This window comes from Gymnoscopelus microlampas (genome assembly GCF_963454915.1).
Source record: "Gymnoscopelus microlampas genome assembly, chromosome: 21".
NCBI classification, from domain to species: Eukaryota; Metazoa; Chordata; class Actinopteri; order Myctophiformes; family Myctophidae; genus Gymnoscopelus; species Gymnoscopelus microlampas.
In genome coordinates, this window is record NC_139958.1 from 25,845,833 (window position 1) to 25,871,773 (window position 25,941).

The following is a 25,941-nucleotide window of genomic DNA, read 5'->3' on the forward strand; positions in this document are numbered from 1 at the left end:
TCTATATTTCATTTTCTCATGCAATTATTTTGACTGTGTAGGTTTGTGTTGGCATTGTCTGCATGTGTGTGGAAAGTACTTTTTACACAAGTACAGTACTTATGTACAATATTATGGTACTTCTTCTTTGTTATACTTTATACCTCATAGCCTACATCTCAGAGGCAAATTTGTACTTTTTACTCACTATAATTATTTGACAGCTTTACTTTGCGGATTTAGATTATTACAAAACATACGCTAACCGCTTAAGCTCTATTTTAAATTTGGTTAAAATAGAAGATCCACAACCGTCAACGTTGTGAGCTTGTAGATCTGCTTTTCCCCCTGAAAAGGTTTGATTTTTGGGGGAAAAACAAACAAACCCTGAAATGGTGGCTAACTGTATTTTGACGCCAACACTAGGCCTACTTCTTCCACCACTGGTGCATACTGTGTGTGTGTGTGTGTGTGTGTGTGTGTGTGTGTGTGTGTGTGTGTGTGTGTGTGTGTGTGTGTGTGTGTGTGTGTGTGTGTGTGTGTGTGTGTGTGTGTGTGTGTGTGTGTGTGTGTGTGTGTGTGTGTGTAGGTGTGCATACATCTTACTTTCTCGCTGCTTGTCTCATATTGTGACCTTTTTGTATATGTCAGCATGCCTGAGGTACCCCCCCTTCCCTCTTTCACGAAGCCAACATTTATGTCATTTGAGAAATACCTATAAGATGAGAACAGTTTCAGTTAGTCATGAATGCTGATCAACAGGTATGAGAGAGAGAGAGAGAGAGAGAGAGAGAGAGAGAGAGAGAGAGAGAGAGAGAGAGAGAGAGAGAGAGAGAGAGAGAGAGAGAGAGTGTGAGAGTGAGAGTGTGTGTGTGTGTGTGTGTGAGAGAGAGAGAGAGAGAGAGAGAGAGAGAGTGTGTGTGTGTGAGAGAGAGAGAGAGAGAGAGATTTTCTGTTTAGCTATCTAATAAACAGAGATAGGTATTATGTCATCAGGGAAGGGTAGACTTGGTAAACAGAGAGACATGACAGAGGCGTATAGGTAAAGCAATGAAGACATTGATAGAGATAATATGACAAGCAGGTGAAGAGAATGTAATGCTGTGAGGCTAGGAGGAGAGATCCAGCTCTACAAGTCGGACAGGTAAGTCCTGAGGGGGCGTGGCTGACTGTCACCGCTTGACAGGTGTGGTAGGAGACAGGCAGAGACAGACTGGAGATCAGAGGAGAGGAGAGGAAGACGGAGAAGAAAGGGGGGAGTGAATCACAAGGATAAAGGAATACAGGTGGGTTGAGAACATGTATTCACACAGTGACTTTTATTGCTGAGTGATTCATTTGACCAGTGTAAAAAATTGACCTGTGGAGGTTAAATCTTTACATGTTTGAGGCAAATTAACAGTCTTATCTTACATAGGATCTTAAATAGTGATTTTTTTGCACTGCTGTTTGAACTCACTGTTACTGTCTGTAACCAACAGATCTGGAGCAAAAGAGTGAGATATAAAGGAGAGATTGAGCAGAGAGGCAGAGAGAGAGGGAGAGAGAGAGGGTGATGGCAGAGGCGCCAAAGATTGAACTCTTCATTAAGGTAAGAACTACAATAAGTATAATTTTGAGTGCTTAACATGGGACTTAATGCTTAGACACTGCACCACAGATGTATCTTGAGATTGATATATTTATTAGACGAAAATGCAAGCAAGATTTATTGTAAGCGATCCTACATTCTAAACAGACCACATACTATTATTATACAGTATATTGTAATGTACCGTATTACATAATCATAGTATTATTGTGGCTGTAGCTTAGTGGGTAGAGAGGCTTTCTGGTTATTCAGAAGGTCATCGGTTCACCTCCTGGCCCGGTCTATGTGTCGAAGTGACACATCACTGCCCCGCAATATTTTTCTTTATTTAATACTATTGTCTCCTATATATGTTGTTTGTGAACATTGTATTTCTTTGACTGTCTCTTTTGTCGCCAAGGGATTTTAACATTTCAGTTCCATTTGCATTTACATATTTAATAATAAAGGCTAAGTTGGGTTGATTATGATTAATAATTAGTAGCATACAGAATTATTTCTAGACAATGTTGCAATTGTTGTAATTAAAGTGTGGTGTTGACATACATTGGATAAAACAATTGTTGTTGTTGATAGAAAAACAAGGAGTATTGAAAATCTAGTTTCTTGCATTTCTTGTACTGAGTACAGTATCAGTGTGAAAAGGCCATGTTAGGTCAGTAGCAGAAACTGAAAAGAGGCTTGTCCAGTTTGTAGATATGTGCTTTGTTTATACCATTGCAGAAGCACTTCCTGGCATACCAGTGACTCACTAATATTGGATTGTGGAGAATACATCATCTTTATGCTGTATTAATACACAGCATACAAATACATGTTTTATTTAAAGCTGCAATCCAGATGTTAATAATAAAGAATAAAACATTATTTTAACCAATCTGTATGGTAGAGCATTGGTTCTCAACCTTTTCAGGCCGCAAACCCCCAAAATAATCATATGTGAACTGGGGACCCCCACCCTGACAAGCACTTGGAATTGTAGGAGTTGAGGCAGTAAATTTAGTTTGACTCGGTTCCACAGATAAAACATTTAAAAGTAGCTGATCTACATGCTCACAACGCCTTGTTGTGAGCATACATGTAGATCAGCTATTTCTTAGGTAATATTTGACAATTTTGCCAATGTTTGACCATTTCTTATAGTATAGTTTGTTGATTACTTTTGACGCAATGAAAAATTCATTTCAGAGGTGTTAAAAAGTCCTTAAATTGTCACTTTTGAAATGTGCAGATACCCTGTATACACTTATACTGTATGTTGGTTTGTATAATGTTGAGTGAGAAAACAATGTTGCACATTAAGCTAATCATCTGGGGACCCCCCAACATCATTTGGGGACCCACAGGTTGAGAACCACTGTGGTAGAGTATGTTAACGCAATATATAATTAGCACATCTGCAGGGGTTAGAGGTGGTCTCCCATTGAGAAAGGTACACCCTGGTGTCAGGTAGGACACCTGTACTGGTTGACAAGTAACCTGATACTTATAAGTGCTATATCTTCCCAAGTCAAGCAGGAGACCAAGGTTTGAATCGCTGCAGGTAGGACATAAAGATACAGATTGCAGCTTTAGTGTAAATAATCATATAATTAAAATGCTTGAGTAAATAATTTGACAGCTAATTCAAATTGCCAGAGAAGATGAGCGCAGGCCTATCTGTGAAGGAGTTAATTTAGTCTTGATCCAGTATTGTATGTTTGCAAACTATATTTCCCTTACATTGATGACTGACAAGGTCTGACATGGATGACTTTCACATTTAAACCTGTATTATTAACCACATGAAACCTATTCTGGGCATGTCGTAATCGGTAAACATGCGGGGAAAATAGCAGATCTACAAGCTCACAACGCATTGCAAATTGACTGTTTTTGCTATTGACTTAAACCCTATATATTTTAAGTGGCTAAAGCTATAGGTATAGCAATTGTTGTCCACTGTTGTCCATGCATGGGAACCGATGTGGTTGAACATTGTTGTCTTTATCATGGGCCAAATTAAAGCAATTAAGTCACACCAAGGCTACTATTATGGCAAATATCTTTGAACATTGAACGCATTATTCTTTTTCCTCTTCCTGTGTGTGTGTGTGTGTGTGTGTGTGTGTGTGTGTGTGTGTGTGTGTGTGTGTGTGTGTGTGTGTGTGTGTGTGTGTGTGTGTGTGTGTGTGTGTGTGTGTGTGTGTGTGTGTGTGTGTGTGTGTGTGTGTGTGTGTGTTTATGCCTGCACCAGGCCAGCGATGATGGCGAGAGTGTGGGAAATTGTCCATTCTGCCAGAGACTCTTCATGATTCTCTGGTTGAAAGGAGCCAACTTCACCCTCACCACTGTGGATATGAAGAGGTGAGTGGGTATCTTTCTTGTATCACATTTAAACTGTGGTCTTTCAGAAAATGTCACTTACAGGCCAAAAAAAAAAAATATATATATATATATATATATATATATATATATATATATATATATATATATATATATATATATATATATATATATATATATATATATTCATTGTACAGTTTGTTTCTGTTGTATAGGGCTCCTGAGGTCCTGAAAGACCTGGCACCAGGTTCTCAGCCTCCCTTCCTCATCTACGATGAAGAAGTCCGCACAGACACTAACAAGATTGAGGAGTTCCTGGAGGAGGCCCTGGCTCCGACACAGTGAGACTCTACACACGCATGCATGCATGCATGCATGCACGCACGCGAGCACGCGCACGTGCGCACGCACGCACGCATGCACGCACACAGACACATTTTCCACATGCACATCACAGGATATAACTGTTAATTCTCCACTGGTAGGTATCCAAAGATGTCCTGTCGATACAAAGAGTCCAATGGAGCGGGCGATGACATCTTCCATAAATTCTCAGCATACATCAAGAATCCCAATCCTGGGCTCAATGACAGTAAGGCTAATCTTGACTCCTCTAGTGTGACTAACTGCTTTAAGACTTCAGACTTGAAAGCAAAAAACCCAGTATCAGTAGCTTATTCATAGATCAATGCCACTTAAAATGTATCAATATCACGTGCCTATAGTTTAGCCTACTATACACAATTCTGCCTTTCTGTAGTGTTTATTTGGCTTAAACCTTTTAACTGGCTGATAACTGCCAAACTGGCGGGATATTCAAATAGGGATGGGCAGAGCTGTAGACTCACTCGAATCAGAAAAGGAAATAAGGACTTGTGACTTTACTTGGAAATGTATGGAAAGACGTGAAAACAGCTCTTGCTGGAAATATGGACACTGGTTTGAGTAAGGAACAAAGATTGTGGATTGGCTGCTTGGAGGTTGTGAGTTAAATGTTTGTGCCTTCCAGGTGAACCCATACATAGATGTTTATTGTTGAGTGGTAAAGGTTTTTGAATTATTTTGACTTTCCAAATTAAATTACAGCCATTGTAGATTTAGCAAGGTAATGTGCAGCTCATGGCTTTAGAGTTGGATTAGACATTTCATGGAATAAAGAGATCAGAATGTATAATTATTACTAGACCACTGTGTTTATAGGCTTTGTATTATTATTATTTTTTAAATAAACAGACTTATTAAACTTTCAAAATGCATTGATAACTGTACTCTGACGTTCAATAAAAATCTAAACAAAACCTCACTCACATCTGTGTCGGATGCACTTTTGTGTACATTTTTGTTATTCAGTGCTAGAGAAGAAGTTCCTCAAGAGCTTGATGAAGTTGGACCAATACCTGCTGAACCCTCTCCCGCATGAGCTGGACCAGAACCCAGATGCCAACCAGTCCACACGGCACTATCTGGATGGAAACTCCCTGTCCTTGGCAGACTGTAACCTGCTTCCTAAAATCAACATAGTGAAGGTTAGCAATATAACACATTATGCCATCTGGGACCATTTTTCCCACTGTAAATTATCAAATTGTATTGGGAAAACAATTAATAACTAGAAAAAGTGCTCCTCGGAGCACAAGTCTCCGCCAGCAGACTTGTGTTGGGAATGTTGGGAATGTTCTGATTCTTACAAAAAATAGAACATGTTACTGTGTCATAGTAACATGACACAAGTGTCCTATCCGTCTGTATAAGTGTCCTATCCGTCCTGTCTGTATAAGTGTCCTATCCGTCCTGTCTGTATAAGTGTCCTATCCGTCCTGTCTGTATAAGTGTCCTATCCGTCCTGTCTGTATAAGTGTCCTATCCGTCCTGTCTATGTAAGTGTCCTATCCGTCCTGTCTGTGTAAGTGTCCTATCACTCCTGTCTATGTAAGTGTCCTATCCGTCCTGTCTGTGTAAGTGTCCTATCTGTCTTGTCTGTGTAAGTGTCCTATCCAATTGTTACAGTATCCGCCATTTCTCAGCCATTTCGTGATTATTCCTGTCTTACCTCACTTTGAAAGAGGCTAAGACTCTTTCAGTGACACATGTATTTATAGGCCGCTATACGTCACTAGCCAATCAGATCACACTATTTCACCGTATTGTCACGTGTCACGTGAGGCTTGACCAATGTTATGTCTCCTGGCGGAAAGTGAAAACAATGTCTCCTGGCGGAGACAATAACAACAATAATGTTGGGAATGTTCTAATTCTTATGTTTTAATTCTTACAAAAAATAGAACATATTACTGTGTCATAGTAACATGACACAAGTGTCCTATCCGTCTGTATAACTGTCCTATCCGTCCTGTCTGTATAAGTGTCCTATCCGTCCTGTCTGTATAAGTGTCCTATCCGTCCTGTCTGTATAAGTGTCCTATCCGTCCTGTCTGTGTAAGTGTCCTATCCGTCCTGTCTGTGTAAGTGTCCTATCTGTCCTGTCTGTGTACAGTAAGTGTCCTATCCAATTGTTACAGTATCCGCCATTTCTCAGCCATTTCGTGATTATTCCTGTCTTACCTCACTTTGAAAGAGGCAAAGACTCTTTCAAAGTGACACATGTATTTATAGCCCGTTATATGTCACTAGCCATGCAATCAGATCACACTATTTCACCGTATTGTGAAGTGTTACGTGAGGCTCGACCAATGTTTGCTTGGCTGACGGAAAGTGAAAACAAACTCTCCTGGCGGAGACAATAACAATAAAATAAAATAAAATACAGATATTTTTTCCAATATGTTTGTCCTCCTGTCCTCCAGGTGGTGTGTAAGAAGTACCGTGACTTTGCCATTCCGGAGGCCCTGATTGGTCTGACTCGCTACCTGAAGAAGGCATATGAGCAAGACGAGTTCCGTTTCACCTGCCCCAATGACTCTGAGATCCTTCTGGCCTACCACTCTGTGGCCAAGTACCTCAACAAATAGACCCAGAGAGTGATGGAAAATGAGGAGCGAGTGGGAGAACAAAAACAGGGTAAAGATAGAGAGAAGAGGGATGGTTAAATTGTTTAACATAACGAGAAGGAGTTTTAAATGTTCTGTTGTGTTTGTGAGATTGATGAACTCTGTCTCTAAGCATTTTTGTGTTTGTGTATTGGGTTATAATCTAGCTGACAAATGCAGCTAAAATGTTGCCCAAACAAATGTATCTGGATTTCTTATTCTACCCCTGTAAAAGAGAGAGGAAGCACTGTAATGGAAATTCCAGAAAATATTTGTTTTATGTCTCTATGTGAATGTATGTATTGCATGAAGTAAATCTTTAGCCTATGTATGTAACTGCTTATTAATCATTTATCCGATTTTTTGAGAAATCAGATACACTTTGAAACAGATTTGTGTTATTCAGTGTTTTAAGAAGGATTTGGAAGCTAGTTATGAAATGATATTATATTGAATTATATTGAATTATATTGAATTAAGGCAACGCATATAGTCTAGCCTGTGGAATAGGATTTAGACTAATCTGCTCAGCTTTGCTTTTGTATGATTTTTCATCGAGAGTCTGCATCTTTAACATAGTAACAAATAATAATATATCTTTTGGATGTCAAACACCATCCAATCTTATATAATGTTTTGATATTTTTGCCTTGTATAATTTTTGTTGAACATGTACTGATAGACATGTTTGCCTCTCATTATTAAGTCAGTATGCCTAATAAATGGTCTTGATATGGTCCTAATACTGAATGTGCTTAATCTGATAAGTAAAAGTATAAAGAATCAGTAGCTAGCTGCAAATAATCTAATTTAATCTGAATTAGAGAAAAAGAGAACTTCAATATAACATCAATGCATGGACCACTAGAGGTTCATTAAGTGAAAGTCAACAAGGAGGGATCGTCAGAGGGATTACTTGTTTTTCTTAACTGTACAGGTTACGGACCTACATGAGTGACAACTAGGCTTGCATAAGTCTGTCAGATCATGGTTCACATTTCAATATATCCAAATAATGCAAAGAAGCAATCATTCATAAAATGTGCCTCCATGACTTATTAAGTCATGCCAGACAGATACTCCAAATGGAGTGGGTTTGTTATCATCAACATATTTTAAAGTGCCCCCTATGCTTTAACAAAGTGTTCCTTATTTGTATGGATTTAAACTCCTAATAAGCTTTAATCACTGAGAAGAAAACTAAGCTACTTTATTTGAATATGTTTGTTGAGTACGAATGACATCTGGGACAAACGATTCATTGTACAAATAGGTACAATACATTTTGTAAAAGTAAAGTAAGTTTATATCGTATTTATCAGTGAGGCTGTAAGCAGGGCTAATTTTAATCATGTTAATCTGTTAATCTGTATTCAACACTACTTAGAATAAGTGTCTCGATTGCTCATTAAAGGCACATAAGCAAACTCATTTGACTTAAAGCTCATAGTTTTGGGATGCATGCATTATGTGCATAATAAATATGCTGAGGATTTGTATTATGTCTGCTTGGCCTTAAAGCTGTTCATTTGATTGTTTCAATTCCTCTTGGCTTTTGCTCTTGATGACTTTATGGATATAGCGAATGTGAAAGTGGAGCAAAAGAAACAGGAACATAATGGTTCCATTATTCACAGAAGAGCTCCATTGTGTCTAGGGTCAGGGACTACGATAGAGAGTACGATAGAGTACGATAGAGATCTTGCAGTTTTAGGAGCAGGCCTATGTCGTAGTCCAGCTAAAGTCACTGATCTGGTCCATATAGGGTGTTGACAAGGCTGGGGTTGGAGTCTGGCCTCACAAAGCCAGGCCACAACTTTTGCTTCTCTCATTGTGTAATAATAAAAAATACCCTTGTTGAATTGAGCTCACAAGAAAGCCATAAAAAACGATTCTACGTGACTGAACACATGGGGCTAAAAAGTCATCTTATAGTTACAATGTGCAATTATATTCCCACCTTCTGATTATGAAGGGCAAAAATGGCTGCTAATGTGACCGTGCTGTGCACGACTAAACATTAGACAATTCACTGACTCCTCCTGCTAAAGGTTTAACTTTTAAACAGTTTAGTCAACTTGCAGCGCCACCCTGTGGTGAAAAGTAATATCCTTGAAGAGTGGGTGTTCAAAATGGACATACACAATTTCTATGCATATGTATCTTTTTTTTTATTCACTGTTAACATAACAGATTATTCATTATTGCCATGTTGTTTTGAGTATTCCTCCATGGTGTGAATGGGTGAATATAATGCTGACCAGTTTTGAAATGGTAAGAAGGCTTGAGAATACCTGAAATACGTTGTTATGTAAAGAAACACAGATTTTGTGTTCCATTTGCTTAAGCTGTTCATTCATAGTTCATCAAGTCGTATAAATGCAAAAGGGAAAACAAAGTCTCTACTCCTTATCATGCAGAAAAGGGGGCGGTCTAGTGTAAACAGGAACTCTTCGACACCGCTGTCTTTTGGCCGCATATGATTGGTTGACAATGGTGTACCGTATCGCAGCAACGGCAGATTCCAGAGCAGCTATTGGTCCATATGGTTAAATGGGTGGAGCCAAACAAGTGAAGCGACACCGTCAACACAAGAAAAGTTAGTTGTCAATTAGCCTGTTAGCCTTTCTCTCTTGTCTCTGCTCCATCGGCAGTTGATTGTAGTTCATTAGTCGTCCGTCTCTGTGAAACATCATTTACAGTTGGATGTGTAGGTAATTAACATCATGTTTACTTGCAGCCTGCTAACTTTAGGTAGCTAACTTAGTTGAATTGTTATTATTAAAATGGCATATAGTAACGTCAAGCTAATTAGCCAAGCTGTGTTCATGACACTGTAATTGTATCTGCTTGCATACATTTGCTTTGTCCTACTTTCTGGGAAGTTCACTCTGCAGTAGTTCTAGCCTCGAATCAAGACTATCATATTCATATGTATCGAGTCTGACTTTTACTTTCTTATCTATGATAGTATTAGTCTTGGGCTTCACCCCCAATTGTCACTGGACATACGCGCGGAAAGCCCGTACTTCTCCGTACATGTACAACAAAAAACATATATAAAGTGCTGAGTGCTGACCCTGTAGCCCCGGGTGTTAACTCGGCATTCGAAACCTTTGGGCACTTTATTAGTCCGTTTTTTTTAAATAAAGAAGTGTTTTATCCCGTCTGTGTCGGATTCTGTCGGAAATTCCATGTATTCCTCAATGGGTGGTAGTGACGGGCGCATCTGGTGAAAGTCAGAATTACACATAATGTAAACAGGAAGTATACGAGGGGGGAAATGGCGTTCAGGCACAGACGGGATTAAAACACATATCTATTGAAAAATACGGACTAATACACTGCACAAAGACTCCTAATGTTGAGTCAACATTTGGGGCAACCTGGTAAGCACCTTATATTGTGTATTTGTAGATGTTCGGAGAAATACGCGATTTACTGGTGAAAGTCCAGGACACCCTGGGGGGTGCAGCCCCAGACTATCATAGATATAAAAATGTCAACATTGATAAAATACATCTATGACCCAAGGCTACAGTAGTTCCTTCCTAATCCGTATCGTTGGGACAACTTGTGTCCAATCTGTTCTACTTGTCCTACTGTTGTCCTCGTTCGTATATACGGGGTAATGTAATTATTGAAAAATACACCGCGTCCACTCCAGCTATGTCCTATATAGATCACATGGTGAACATACTTTTGCCATTTTGCACGCAGTTGGAAGCTGAAAGATGTTTTAGGTTATTTTGTATTATTATTACTTAGGTTTACAGGATGGATTGCCAGGGAGAAGATGGGGATCTGTGCAGCTGGGCTACTTCAGTGAGTAGCATCAGCACGTTCATACATATAGATATAGTATATAGCAATGGTTCTCAAACTTAAAAATGTCAAGGTCTCAACGTAACTCTGACATTATACAAATGGAACCAAATCCATTTGATTCCATTTATATACTGTCAAAGTTACAGACGTGTAAGGCTCAATTTAGAACCTCCTAAAAGAACCCAGAGAGTCCCTGGAATCCTGAGAACCACTGGTATATAGCACATTATACTCACATTTTCTGTTATTGTCTGTTTTGACCTTTTGTAGTGACTTATAGTGTTATATCCTTTTTATTATTATCTCATTTTAATTTATTCTTAAACGTTTTTTTTTTCTTAAAGATATTTTTTGCAGTCACAGATGGGTACATCTTAGTTGCTGATGTCTTACTATATGATTATTATAATTATGTTGCTGTAGTGTAATGTTAATATACTTATTGATTTGTCTTCTTAGATGTTGGCGAACAGCAGGAATGACATTAGAGCACGAGTGTTACAGTTTGTGGAGGAGAGAATGCAGACAACCATGGTATGAGATAAACTAATCTACCTTGACTGCTGCCAATTACTGCTGTCTGCAGGTTTCTACAAATTTCTCCGAGGCTCACATTTTAGGACATGTTTTTTTTACAATATACATATTGTTTTGTAATTAAAGTTGTAATTTCATAATTATTTGAAAATAAATGCAGCGCTTATATTTACACACATGCATGATCAACTCTTGAGAGATAAGTCAGTACAACAGAACAGCTGTATTGTAACAGATGTGGTAACAGATGAAAGTAATTAACTCCATCAGACAGCAACACATTCAATTTCAAAGTATTACATTTTTTATAACTTATTTTTCATTTCATTTTATGAAGTGCAATTATGTATTACAGTCGCACATTAAGAGATGCAACACAGGCAAAAATGTCTTATGGAGTCCATGGATTTCACCATCCTCTCAGTGTCCATTATATAGCTCCTATTGTAAAAAAAACAGGGATAGAGACATTTGTCCACAAATACTGAGAAAACAAACTTTAAAGAAAACACAACAAAAACACATAGTATTCATATTTAATTGAGGAGAATTGTTTGACTATATTAGACCACATCAATTGACAAAATGTGAAATGATAAGCCATGCTCCGTTTTCATTGCCCGACATTGCTGTTGTTATTGCACTGATTCATGTGTTCAGGTTTCACTACCCAGCATTGGCCCGAGTTATTGCATGGGTGAATAGATTCTCCTTCTTTGGGTTATTGCGTGGTGTAATAAGGCTCTCTCTCCCTCCCTCCGCCTCTCCATCTCCCTCTCAGCTTGTGGAGGTTTGGTATCCAGGGAACGCATATGAAGGTGTTGTGTGTTTCCAGTTCAAATCTGCTGCTGAGCCAATCAAATGAAGCTCTGAGAAACTGACCCAGAACACGGAAACGGGAATGCCCCCTTCTGGAAAAGGGAACTACAGTCATGCACAGATCCCATGTCCATATTTGGGCACAGACAGACTCACAGCTTGATCTTTATAGTAGATTGGGAACCATTTAGCCAAGCCATGTATACCCATTCATAACTTTCTCCTCCATAATGTAGCCATGCGAGACTGATTATCTTCTTTGCGAGTAGAGTAGAAGTAATCTTAAGTAGTAATGTCTGATTGTTATCTTCTCAAAGCATTAGATATGATCCCACCAAAATTGAATAATTCACCCATGTAATCCTTGACACAACATGAAACGTGAAGTTTTAAGTACAAGTGATGGTACAGAAAGCTTAAAATATTTAGCAGTGACAAAGGAAGGAATGTAATGTAATTCAAGAATGTGACCAAACCTCATTTAGACCATGTTTTTGTGCAGACCTTTTGATTGGCCTAAACTTCCTTGAAACAAACAGACGTTGTTTTTTTTTTTTTACAGCTTTACCACCAGTTTTTTCTATTTTTTTCATATTTTATTTATTTTTGGTGAATTTGTCCTCCTTAGGCTTAAAACTGGGAAAGCATTTGTGTCATTTTAGAATTTTGAGGCTATTCAAAAATATCAGATATACAAGCTGCAAGCTTGTACATCCGCTATTTTTGAAAAATATTGAAAGTGTGAGAACTACTGATTTGGAAGGCTTTGTAGAATCGGCCTCAGGTCTTAATCGGTTAAGTATTATCACAGATATATTATCATTACACGCACGTACTTACAGGCAGAGATATCTCATATCATGTTCCCGCTGTGAGAACTGAATTGGGGAAACATGCTTTCAGCTATGCTGCACCATTCTCTTGAAATATACTACAAAAAGATTTGAAGCCAGATTCCCTTGTTGGAATTGATCATTTTAACAAACAAATTGGACACCTGCTTGCCATGGGGTGCTCATGTTTTTAAATTCTCAACTTTTCAGCTTTTATGAACTTTGATTATCTTATTTTTATTTGAAATGTATTTGTTGTTTTAAGTCTGTAAGGAACTATTAATTTCAAGAGTACTGAAGCAGGGCCCTTTCTGCTATGTCCTTTGATTCAGCTTGCATCATTCTCAACATGTGTAAATATTCTTATTGCTGTGCTCTTGTCTGCCTTATAAATCACCCTTTACAGCTCACCGGCGTACTGATTGGGGCTGCTGTTGCAGTGTCTCTGATTGGTATTGTGGTGCTTTTCCTGTACAGAAGATACAATCTGACCAGTGAGTTATGTTCTTCCTGCGCTACGTAATGCAGTCAGTGTAATGCAGGAAAATATGTATGTTTTTGTTTAATTGGCAAGTTTCCTTTCTTATGAATAAACCCCTTTAAGCATGAAACAGGATCTGTCATCGGTTCTGATGCTTCACCCTGCCAGGCTTATTTAGCAGCAATGATTGGCTCTTTGTACATAATACCTATTTGTAGTATTATTTTTTTGTTTTTACTTTCTTCTGAGATTGATATGGTTCATTTGAGGGCGACCTGTCGTTTCTCTAAGCTGCTTAAGAATGTACCCTTAAGTTGGATCAGAATGTAAGAAGTTTAACTGTTTTTTTTTGTGTGTCAAGGTGTACACCAGGCTGGTGAACCTCACTATCGCTTCAGAAAGAGGGATAAAGTGCTCTTTTATGGGAGGAAGATAATGCGAAAGGTTCTTTTAATATTCACTCACTCACTCACTCGTGGACACAAACATACACACATTTCCCACAGTCATGGCGTGCATCTTCAATGTCTATAACCCATTCCTTTGGTATGTTACAAGTAGGTATCTTTAGTAGCACGTTGTCACTGGTGTGAGTTTGAGTATTTCAAGACAAAAAATGTGTTATGTCATCAGTCGTCAATCTTTTATGCCTAAAGCAAAAACTGCACCAGGTGCTTTTTTTTCTTTCCATCACTAGAGGGCAGAGTTTAACATTTAATTTAAGGAGGTATGTACTTGTTAACACATTTACCTTTTCAACCACTTAAATCCTGTATAGAGGATATGCGCATGCTTAAAGTGAATGGCACATCGAGTGGCAAATCGAGTGGCAAAGCAACATGCAAAATTAGTTTAACATTGTTTAATGTTGTTTAATGCAATCAGATATGACTTTTCTGTTTGGATGCATGGGCTGTCAAGGCCAGAAAGTATTTTTTTGACACTGAGTACGCATTCCTGCATAACTTCCGGGTTTGATGATGATGTCACACGCATATCCTCTATACTTAGTTGACTTCCAGGGCTCTATAACAGGTCCGCTAGTATTTTGGTCTACACCAAATATCTTAATCGAAAATAGCCGCTCTACAAGCTCACTACACCCCAACATTTTCCCCAAAATTGTGAAGTTAGTTAGTTAAACCCCATCTTGAATAGCTTCCGTCACTATTTCTAACTTGATTAATTTCAAGTGCATCGAGACACACCTTTATTTTTTTGTCAGTATTGAAAACGGCGAAACGTTTAACTTTACTTTTCCCGGTCTCAGGTCCAGACCCTGTCATCTACGCCCTCCACCTCAGTCTCCAAAACACCACAGCGCATACGGAAAAGAACCAAAGTTCTCAGCATAGCGCACAAGTATGATCTTTTTTTACTGGTGTGTATGTGTGTGCATCCATGGAGCTCTATTTATTTAGTAATGACATTTGTGAATTTACTTTTGTTTGTTTGCCTGTCTAACAGAATTCTTAGAATTCGTAAGGACCCTCCCACCTTGCAGCCCAAGGAGCCCCCTCCCTCCCTATTGGAAGCTGACCTCACAGAGTTTGATGTGCAGAGTTCCAATTTGCCCTCTGAGGTTCTCTACATGCTCAAAAATGTCAGGTAATGCACTGGTTTGTGTGTGTGTGTGTGTGTGTGTGTGTAGCCTATATGTGAGAAAGAAAGACAATGAAACTTTCCCTTAAGTTGCATTTTCTAAATGTTTCCTTGGTTCATACTTTCAGGGTCCTGGGCCACTTTGAGAAACCTCTGTTCCTAGAGCTGTGTCGTCACATGATCGTTATAGAGCTACAGGAGGGGGAGGGGCTGTTCAGGCCTGGAGAAGATGACGACAGCATCTACGTTGTTCAGGATGGACGACTTGAACTCTGCATCCATGAGAATGTAGGTACATGATAGGCTCCTAGTTCATTTACTAGTAATGTATAGAAGTAAATGTACCTCGCCAATTAAGAATATGACTGATTGATCAGGCTAGAAAAAAAGCAAGACCAACTCTGGGAACACTCATTATGCTGCAATGTCTGAAGAGAACCAGAACAAACAAATTGTTCTCTTTTCCCCTAAAATATGTAACCATAAAGATAACTTTGATCTTTGTTTGTAGAAAAGAAAAAAAAAGACTGCTACAGAACTGCAGAAACATTCTTATGCCAGCTCATAATGTATGATTGACCAATGAATGGCATTGTTAAAATGAAAGAAATATGAGGTCTAACCCAAAAATAATCAAGTGAAGAAAAAAGGAATGTCCGCACATGATGGTCTGCTCTCCCGTCTTTTTTTATTATTATTTTAACCAAACAGCGTTTCGCCCATGCAGGGCATCATCAAGTTACAGGCCTATGGCTTTGGACCCTTAAGTAGGTCAGAGTCAGTGGGTGTCATCACTCAATCAGTTAATAAACCAATAGGTAGGCTGCAGTTCTCCATGTGATATTCCACTCCAAAAGAACAAAATAATGAGGGGCCATACTTCTGAACAATAGGTTAAAAAACACAAATATATCAAATACACCAAAACATACACAATCAATGTACAAATATACATACAATATAAAGATATACATATGCTATATTTACAAACAATACTCGTAGGCAGATATATTAAAGGAACGGTCTAATATCAAAGTCCAAATTCATACCAAAAGGTTTTGGGGTTTTTAGTTCATAAATCCAAAAAGCCTCCCTTTTAAGTCTCCCAATCTCCTTGCCTACGTGGTTCATCTACCTTCTCCAATCCAATGTATCTTAAAGCAGATTCACTTGGCTAGCTTGCATAAAATGAGTGGCAACTGGACTGCGCACATTCTGAGTTCTAATGTCACTTCGATGTTCGGTAATGCACGTCTTCAGCGCTCTTGTCGTCATCCTAGGTCAATAGGTGGACCGTCGGGGATAGAGCTTTCAGTGTGGCAGCCCTCCTACCCTCTGCAACTCTCTCCCTATGGAGATTCGCAAACACAGGCCTCTTTTAAGTCTGCACTGAAGAGACACGTGTTTACACTGGCTTTTGGCAGCTAGTTGTTTTTTGGTGATGTAAGGCGTCCTTGGGTCTCTTGAAAAGCGCTATATAAATTCAAATTATTATTAGGTCATGGACACCAATTTTGTCTGAGAGCAACCAGATCCCCAGACCCTTGATATCTTAAGATTTCCACCATTGTGGGCATGCACTCCATGTCTGAACAACTGGAGATATTGCCTCAATTGTCAGTAAATGCTTGGAGAGGTTGTTGAGGGACTAAATTTGTTCATGCTGCCTGCCACGCTGGACCTGTGGCTATTTGCATATCGTCAAAACAGATCGATCGATGATGCAATTGCCATGATGGCCCTTCACAACGTCCTCACACCTAGACAAGGGCAACGGATGTGTGTAAATGCTGTTGGTACTTTGACTGTTTCAAATGAATCTTTAGACCGTTCCAATCGACATTTGGACATCCCACATGGCAAATCAAGCATGCTAATGCCATCCCAAACGCATTCTCTTTCTTGTGCACACATTATAAGCATGCATTGACACGCTTGCCTTGAATCTTCATGACAAGGTTTGTGTCTGGACCATGGATATATTAAAATAAGTGGATGTTATTGTATGTATACGTCCTATAGTGTGTGTGTTATGTGTTGCAGGATGGCACAGAACCAGTAGTGAAGGATGTTCTCCCTGGGGACAGTGTCCACAGCCTTCTCAGTATTCTGGATATCATCACCGTGAGCTCCTTATCTTTCCTTCATCTGCCCTGTCTCTGTCCTCATCCGATCTTTTGCCTATCCAGATTGGAATCAGATTGGCTTTATCAAGTCTGAAAACAAGTCTGAAGTCTTATACTTTTACAATACAGTTTTATACATTTTACTATAATTGTTGTAGTTTAGTGAATTCATTTGGAAAAAGCTGTCTTTAATTCAATGAACCAATTCATAAAACAGCGGGTCAATTCTACAGTTGGAGTTAGATTGGCACCTTTATCAATTTCTTAACTCTTTCCTTTATTGCCTATCATGACCATTTTCCTTTTGCCTACCACACAGGGATATCCAGCGCCGTATAAGACGGTGTCAGCACGGGCTGCTTTTCGCTCCACTATTTTGCGTTTGCCTGCATCAGCTTTCCAGTCGGTGTTTGAGAAATACCCTGAGACGCTTGTACGCGTTATTCAGGTAATGGCTCTCTACCGAGGAACATCCTCTGTGTTAATTTAACTATTAAAGTGTTTTGTGTAAAAACCTTTTTACACTTAGATTAACATGGAGGTTTTGGATCCATTTTACACTCGGAGTTAAAATAACACTCAGGATTTTACTGTGTACTACTGAATAGCCTGTCCTGGGTAAAAATTTTTTTTTAAAAAAGCCATTTGATTGGCTGTTTTTAAACTCCCTCAGAGCTACCTCAGCCATACCACCTGCACCTAAAAGACTTGATGAAAAGCATTTTGAAGCATTCCTGTCTTTGTGTGTGTTCCAGATAATCATGGTGCGCCTCCAGAGAGTCACCTTCCTGGCGTTGCATAACTACCTTGGCCTGACAACCGAGCTCTTCAATCCGGTAGGCGGGAATTACATAAATACACTCTTCTCTATCTCATTCACGCACACAGGATATAATTCCCAAGAACTGAAATGGTTGTATTCACTATGCAGTCAGAGAGACGGATAGATCGATGTCCACACATTCACATGCACGTATGCATGCATGGACACCTATGTGTAATGTGTATACACACATACACAAGCAAGCTAGCCAATTTCACACAACATTAATTTCATGACAATCATAACTCTGTCTCCACAAAGAGTCATAAAGCTCAGAATGATTAACATAGAGAACAATTATAGGTCAGCGGTTCCCAAACCTTTTCATGCCAAGGATCCCCAAATAGCCATAGCCACCCCTTATTGCGAAGTGGCTTAACCCCCCCATGCTCAGCCCAGACGATCTACAAGCTCGATGTGAGGTTGTAGATGGGATATAACATTTTGAAATTGTTTTTAAACTTTAGAAAAATGTACAATAATGACAAGCTCAAAATGGTGACGCCAGGTTCAAAGTGGCAAATAATGTTATGAATTTATTTATTTGACTGTCTGTCCCTCTCTCCGTCCCTCCCGCCCTCCCTCCCCACCCTGTTGGACCCCCCCCCCAAAAAAAACAACAACAACAACAACAACAACAATGTCATCTCACCACCACATAATGTTAATAAGTGGTGATATATTGTTTTATTGTCATTATCTGACTTACAGGAGCGTCAGGCGGTGCCCTTGTCAAACGTTAATAATGTGGTTGGAGAGGCCAGTCCAGGCAAGATAAACCGCCGGCCTCACTTTCAGGAAGACTCTTCTGCTGGTACCACTGAGGCCCCCACTGAGACAGGTGCTACACTCACAGCAATGCACATAATAAAAGCACAAAGAATATTAATTTGATATTCTCTCTTTGACACACATGTACATTATACAGGGAGCCTGAAAAATATTCAAAACATATGCTGTATATTTTTGAATGCTTGGAAGATGTTGACGTTGTCTTAACTCATTGAGTGCCACAATCCGTCAAATCCGTCATAAAAAAAAATTCAAAAAAAAAAAAAAAATTCAAAATAAAAGTTTTTTTTTTTTTTTTTTTTTTTTTGGGAAAAACATGTTCAGAACCCAAGATATGATGATTTGAAGATTTGCTGCTCCATCCACTCCTTGTTTAACCTATAACTTAAAAAGGCTGTATCTCGCTTCCTAAGCACTTTTTTTTTACAATGAATTTTGGCTGTGGCACTCAGAACCAAAATTCCATTAACATGAATAAATAAGCTTGGCACTGAATGAGTTAACGTGAATCCAATCGTTCTTTTGTGAGGTGTAGAACATGTGAAAATCTGACATCACTTTACTATGCTTTTGGTGTCACGTGAGCATACTCTCAAAGGCATTGGAAAGCCTACGGAAAACACGTTTTGGGATGATAACATGATAAGGGAGTTTTTCCAGACAAGACTCGGGTTAAAAGTCGGACAAGTTGCACTTTAACCACTTAAACCCTCTATTCTTAGTTAAATTGAGCTGACTTACAACTTTTTTTCACTGTAAACCAAATCTCTTCGCTGAAAATAGCCGATCTACAAGCTCTTGTAAATCTGCTATTTTTGGCGAATGTTCCCCCCAGAATAGGGTCGCTGAGGTGGTTAAAGACATGGTTTAATACTGCTTATACATTCACACACTGATCAACTATGGACTAGCTGGACTTCACTCCAAATTAAACAGATGGTGGTAAGGACAGTCCTTTAAACTCGTATAGGACGCTCCATCGCCGCGCCCGGCGACGGCACAGGTGGGTCGGCCGAGTGTGTTTTTTTTTTATCGACCAGCACAGAATTAACTACCCTCAAACAAGGACAAAGTTCTAATGCTCACTATCCTCTTCGTCCATCATGCGTAACAGGTGAAAGACCCAGAGTCACCATTGACGAGCTGCCCTCCAGTCCTGTCATTCACAAAGTAAGACCCCCCAGCAACCTGTGTTCTGAACCTGCTTTACACGCTTTACACTGCATGCACAACTGGCTTTGTGTGGCTTCCCCTTACTTTCATTTTTTACTAGATGATAACGCAATCAGACATGATTTAGTTCACTGTAATTTGGTTTATTTATTACGGCATTGCTTTAGTTGTTCGATTGCCACTCTGTCATTTCTTTGCAATTTAAGACGACATGCATGACAAATAAGACATATTGGCACATAAAACCTAGCCACAATAAACCCTCAATGACAACCCAATAACTGCTAAATGCCAATAAAAGTAAAAAATATGGCGTCAACGGCATACCACCTAGTTGAGAGTTATACACTGTACTTTTCCAGTTTCCACCCAGTTGCCTGGGAGTGTTGATCTGTTTCTCTCCTCATCTTCCTCCACCAGTCCATTCTTAAGAAGAGTGTGACCATGCATCACACACCCTCAGCTGTGTTTCACTACACAGACAGTGGAGGGCGCTGTGATGCCGTCCACCCTAGTAAGATCAGTGCCATCTTCCAGGCTGCTAAGAAAGACCTGCTGGGCATCATTGAGTTGCAGGTGAGTGTCGAGGGTCAACTAAAATGTTTAATGGCATTTTATTTTAGTATATAAAATATACATTTATTAAGATGATGATTATTAATGTATAATGAATAATGTTTACAGTGATCAGCTTATAAATGAATATTTTTGATAAAACTACAAGTCCTGTTTTGTTAAGGAAGAATACATTTAGATTCAAAGTGTATTGTATATTAATATATTACATGTGGGGTTGATGATATCGTCGTTGTCAGGTGGAGACCTTGTATGTCCAAAAGCGTTACTTAGGAAATGGAAAAAAGAACCAGTGTTCCAATGGATCCAATGTAATTATTATTTAGTCACAAGCTTTTGTTAATACTTTTCATTGTTTCAATATTTATAAAACCCAAAGAAAGACACACTTAACTTTTTAATTTCAAAATGTAAAAAAAAAGAAACAAAAATAGCTGATCTACAAGTTCACAATGGGTCGAAATGCAACGCGTTGTGAGCTTGTAGAATTGCTATTTTCGCTATTTTCGCATGATGATCTTGTACGATGAAGTAGGGCATTAATTTACGAAAAACTAACGGTTGAAATATGGAGATACATGGTTTCTGCCTGACAGCAACGATATAATAATTACCATTCCAAGATCTTGGGTTTTCATCCCTGTCATATCTTTAGCTCTGGAGATATATGTTTAGAATATCCCCTTTACAAGAAGGAATAGTACGATCAACATGTATATTCATATATTATATATATACATCATTCCCAGCTACATTATGCGATTTGCAACAGTCTGTGTACGTGTGGGTTGTTTGTTGTTGTTCATGGCCATCGCGGTGGTGCCGCAGTGTTCCAGGAATCTACTGAATGATATCTGTTAACTTTTTTCTCCCTTGCAGGACCCCAATCTGCTGGAGGGCAGAGTGACTCTTCACCAGGTCAAAGCAGGGTCTGTGGTGGCTCGTGAAGGAGACCAGGTTAGAAAATAACCCTACAGCTACACACTCTTTTCTCAGTTCAGTGGTATTCATCAATTTTGCAAAGTTGTGCTCAGGCTGTGATATTCTCTTTCTCTTAAAATGAAAGTCATTACCTGACTGAGTGCGTGGCCATACAAGACATATCGTCTAATAACGCTGTGGCTTCCCTGCCCAATCTTTAGCCGTTGATAGTACTGTAAGTTACTATGTGCAGTTTGTGAAGGAAGCCACACAAATCACAATGTGGTGTTCAGTGGTGAAGCTGCATTATACAGACTCGCTTCTTGTGTGCGTGTCCTAGTGTGGTGTGGGTTTATAGTTCATTTGACCAAATGGAAATAGCGTCATAAATACTTTACCAATGATAACAAAGTGCTTCACATGAACAGTGTTGGGTGTAACAGAGATTCACTGGGGGGGCGGGGAGGGGTTGGTTGTGCAGACTGTTCATGCTGTGTTTGATTATGTCAGTTGTTGTAAATAGCAGTGTAGTCAAATAGCGGTGTAGGCTGTGATTGGTCTACTTTACGGGACATACAGTACATTCAGACAAACTCTCTTCTAGATGCCATGGCCTTTGGTTATGATCGAAAGTAACACACACTTCCAACAAGTTGTTTACACACGCACGCACACACACACACACACACACACACACACACACACACACACACACACACACACACACACACACACACACACACACACACACACACACACGGTTGCATTGCTCATGGGACGGCCTTGCACGCCGTGCAATAACCTATTTGAACAGGAGCACGTGCAGGCACATGCATGGATTTAAATTCACACCTCAACAAAGTTTACAAAGGTTCCCGACTCACACCAGGTGAATTAACATAGGAATGAGCCTAGATGCATATGAATTGTCCATTGTGTGACCTGTAGTGTAGGTGTTAAGCGATGTGCACGTGACGTCATTAAAATAGAGTGCAACTACGTTCCAATTCAGCAATGCAACACCACACACACACACACACACACACACACACACACACACACACACACACACATACACATACACATACACACACCAACACAGACAGGTAATTTGCAAACTGAAGCCACAGAGACAAACGTGTGAGTTTACCGAATTTATATTATAATTACACGCTATGTTTAAAGCATCTCTCCTCTTGGTTCATCAGGAGGTGAGTATCCACTTTGTGATCTCTGGCCTGCTGCACGTGTACCAGCGGATGATAGACCGTGAGGAGGAGACGTGCCTGTTCGTGACCCACCCAGGGGAGCTGGTGGGTCAGCTGGCTGTCTTGACAGGAGAACCGCTCATCTTCACTGTCCGAGCACTCAGAGACTGCAGCTTCCTCGCCATCTCCAAGACTCACTTCTATGAGTCAGTTGACACAGCAATGCATCGCATCAGTATAAACTCACAGGCATAACAACTGTGTTCCCATGCTGAAGGCATAGAGTAGACAGCACAGCGTTCATGAACTTGTTTTGTTTGAATGTTTTGGCAGCTGAGGCCAACTTCCTTGTTTGTAGTGAAAATAGTAGTTGTAGTGAAAATATTTGCACGACACCATTGTGAGACAAAGTATAAAACGCCTAAGTGGTTAATAAAAACAATACATTTTTTAACTACCGTACACTTCTCGCCCCACGGAGGTTGTGGGTTCGAATCCACTGTGGTGCAACCGTCTTTGTCGGGCGTCTATGCGAACACAATTGGCCCGTGATTGGGGGTGGGAAGCCGGATGGGGAGGGTGATATTGGTCATTGCATGTACTCCTATGGGCTGGGGCGGCACCTGTCAGCAGGGAGTGTTGGGCGGGAGGAGTAGTACGAAGGCTCTACGCCCTCCCGGTGGTGGCTCCTCACTGGCAGGTGAGTCGGTAAGATACAACAGCAGTGACAACACAGACGTGTGTGGGGAGGAATCAATTGCCATAATTACTAAATTGGGGAGAAAAAGGGGGTAAACTCAAAATTTTGTAGAAAATAGAAGATAATCACAAAGAAGATAATCGATAGTAGCAGCCCAGTTGCAGTGTGTGTGTGTGTGTGCATGCTTGCATTCATGTGCTTGTATTTACTTCACAGGATCATGCGTGTGGAGCCCACTGTTGTGTTGAATGTAGCACATACAGTGGTGAGGAGAATGTCTTCCTTTGTCAGACAAATTGATTTTGCTCTGGACTGGATGGCTGTGGAAGCTGGCAGGGCTGTTTACAGGTATTGTTGTCTACCGATTTTCTTTTTTTCTTAAAGTGACCTGCAGCTTGCTCGTTAAAATGCAATTTTCTGTATGAACTTGTTTGCAGTTTTGTGCATTGTTGTAAGTGATGTTTGTTTGTTTGTGTGTATGTGTCTCAGGCAGGAGGAGAAGTCAGACAGTACATTCATAGTGCTGAGTGGTCGTTTGCGCTCAGTTATTATGAAGGAGGATGGTAAAAAGGAGCTAACAGGAGAATATGGTCGTGGTGACCTCATTGGAGTGGTAAGGAGGACCAAGATGACATTGACAAGGGGCAAGTTTTCTTATAGAAGTATGATGCCTGGTTTCATGTAGTTTTGGTACAGAACAAGATTACCTCGTTCAACTGCTTGTAATATCTGGACAGGTCTTCAGGTTGTACTCAATTCAAATCTAGCCTGGAGAGGGGGCATCCTGATTTATTACTGCTACAAGGTTCAAGGTTCTTTTTTGTAACATTTTATGTCTTGTGTACAGGTACTGTAAGAGTAAAATCTACTTTTTTTTGGCTTCTCGTACAGTCTGGTGTTGAGCTAATTGTCTTAATTGAATAGACCTATCATGGTCCTTGGCGTAATGGTTTTATGTCATCCAAAGCGCCTATTTTTTCCACACTGCTTGCCAACTGGTGTAAACAAAAATGTATGATGTAAAATAATCTAGAAAATAACTGATAGACTACACTATGGTATGCTTTGGCACAAAGTTAGTATTAATGTGACATATTATTTGATTTGTAGTCAGTGGGTGGACTAAAACAGGCAAAAACACTGGAATGGTCCTTTTTAAGCAAACAACGGGCTACTTGTAAGCCCCAAAATTGTAGTATTTTTTCCCTCATCTAACTTTCCCTGCCATCACCTGAACCAAGATGCAACAGTGCAGTACACGGGGCATTTACCCAAATTGAACTGTTTTATCTTAGTAATAACCACTTAAGAACTGCTCCAACACATTTATATTTCAGAGAAGCTTTTCATTTAGGTAGTGTATATTCAGCCTATGGCTATCATTGATAAAGGAAATGTTATTCAGCTGTCAGGTGCTCTGATTGACCGGTACTAGTCCTAGTGACCCATCAGCCGATCAGCTGATCACAACCCTGTCCCCAACTGATCACATGGTTATAGATTAGAAATCATTGCACCCAGGTTCCTTTGTTAGGCCTTGAGATGTTATGGTTGCGCCAATTATCCTAGTTTTGTTTCCCACTAGGGATAAAAAACTAATATACAGACACATGGGTATGTTTAGATATAAAATAAAATAAATGGTTGTGTTGAGGCACTAGGTTAGAGAAGTATAATTTTAGGATTTGTCACAGGTTTGATATTGTTAAGGTTGGTGTAATAGTCTGAGAGAGCATTCACCAATCAAATGAGAATGCCATCTGACAGCTAAATGGCAACTATCATTAATTTATCCTGAACACATCAATTATTGAATTTAATTAGGACTGGGAAACGCATGTTTGAGTTTGTCAGCACTCCCGAAAAGTCCAGAGTCAGCACATCTGTTCTCTACTTAGATATTTTTTCTCTGCACTCTCAATAATTTTCTGCACAGGTATATTTACAGTATTCTATGAAACAACCTTACAGTAAAAGAGCCATACACTTGCATATTTGTCCTTAGAGAGGAACACATAAAAGTATTCATAACACCTTGCTTCGAAATTGGTCCATACATTTGTTTTCATAAAACGAGGATGAAATACAAATTACTGTAGATAATGGTCGTTAGTATGCTTTAGTGCACAGTTTTTATTCCTCCATCCTGGTGGATAAACACTTTACTTCTGGTATCATCCCTCGCCTTACTTCTGGTATCATCCCTCTCCTTTATTTATCTTCACAGTAATTTTACCACTTTCACCCACTTTCTAATTGGCTGATGTCAGCGTCTCTGCAATGATGCCTACGCTTCTAATAATACTGGGTGGATGGATGCCATGGTTACTGTTACCTGGGGAGTATAACCTTAGTTACAGAGTCTGTGACGGTGGGAAATAAGATGCTTATAAGGTTGGCTGGCACTGTGAGACAGATTTAGCTCCCTTATGTGGACGTCATTATCACCTGGATGATTAGATAGAGTTATGGGCCAGAGTGAGATATAGATTTCATATAACGGGGCCAGTAGATTACTGTAGTGGGTGGTTCTAAGAATGGAAAAAGGCTATATTCTTTCAATACCAATTTTACTTTCAACATTCACCTGCCATTATGCCAACTCTTAAAGTCTCAAAAAAGACAAAAAAAAGAATGATA

At 39.6% G+C, this 25,941-nt stretch overlaps 2 protein-coding genes across 6 annotated transcripts in view; both read left to right on the plus strand.

Moving 5' to 3' along the window:
• Positions 1-1,115: 1,115 nt before the first annotated feature.
• Positions 1,116-7,625, plus strand: clic3 (chloride intracellular channel 3). The gene is made up of 7 exons (XM_084046050.1): positions 1,116-1,265; positions 1,461-1,570; positions 3,807-3,916; positions 4,111-4,236; positions 4,381-4,487; positions 5,246-5,421; positions 6,700-7,625. Exons 2-7 carry the CDS (start codon positions 1,535-1,537, stop codon positions 6,862-6,864), a joined length of 720 nt encoding a protein of 239 aa, XP_083902176.1. The 5' UTR covers positions 1,116-1,265; positions 1,461-1,534; the 3' UTR covers positions 6,865-7,625.
• A 1,832-nt stretch (positions 7,626-9,457) lies between these two features.
• The window catches only part of pnpla7a (patatin-like phospholipase domain containing 7a), a 46,334-nt gene continuing 29,850 nt past the window's right edge, over positions 9,458-25,941 (plus strand). For 3 of the 5 annotated variants that reach the window (XM_084046892.1, XM_084046894.1, XM_084046895.1), the window contains exons 1-18: positions 9,458-9,596; positions 10,651-10,707; positions 11,170-11,244; positions 13,306-13,393; positions 13,742-13,824; positions 14,651-14,742; positions 14,848-14,988; positions 15,111-15,270; positions 17,026-17,106; positions 17,428-17,556; positions 17,864-17,944; positions 18,643-18,772; positions 19,838-19,893; positions 20,317-20,472; positions 21,352-21,429; positions 22,602-22,807; positions 23,518-23,649; positions 23,791-23,914. In XM_084046892.1, coding sequence (XP_083903018.1) covers positions 10,660-10,707; positions 11,170-11,244; positions 13,306-13,393; positions 13,742-13,824; positions 14,651-14,742; positions 14,848-14,988; positions 15,111-15,270; positions 17,026-17,106; positions 17,428-17,556; positions 17,864-17,944; positions 18,643-18,772; positions 19,838-19,893; positions 20,317-20,472; positions 21,352-21,429; positions 22,602-22,807; positions 23,518-23,649; positions 23,791-23,914 — 1,860 coding nt within the window. In that variant the 5' untranslated portion in view covers positions 9,458-9,596; positions 10,651-10,659. Of the gene's footprint in view, positions 9,597-10,650; positions 10,708-11,169; positions 11,245-13,305; positions 13,394-13,741; positions 13,825-14,650; positions 14,743-14,847; positions 14,989-15,110; positions 15,271-17,025; positions 17,107-17,427; positions 17,557-17,863; positions 17,945-18,642; positions 18,773-19,837; positions 19,894-20,316; positions 20,473-21,351; positions 21,430-22,601; positions 22,808-23,517; positions 23,650-23,790; positions 23,915-25,941 lie in introns of those variants that run through there. The other 2 variants (XM_084046893.1, XM_084046896.1) reach the window with 2 other exon arrangements.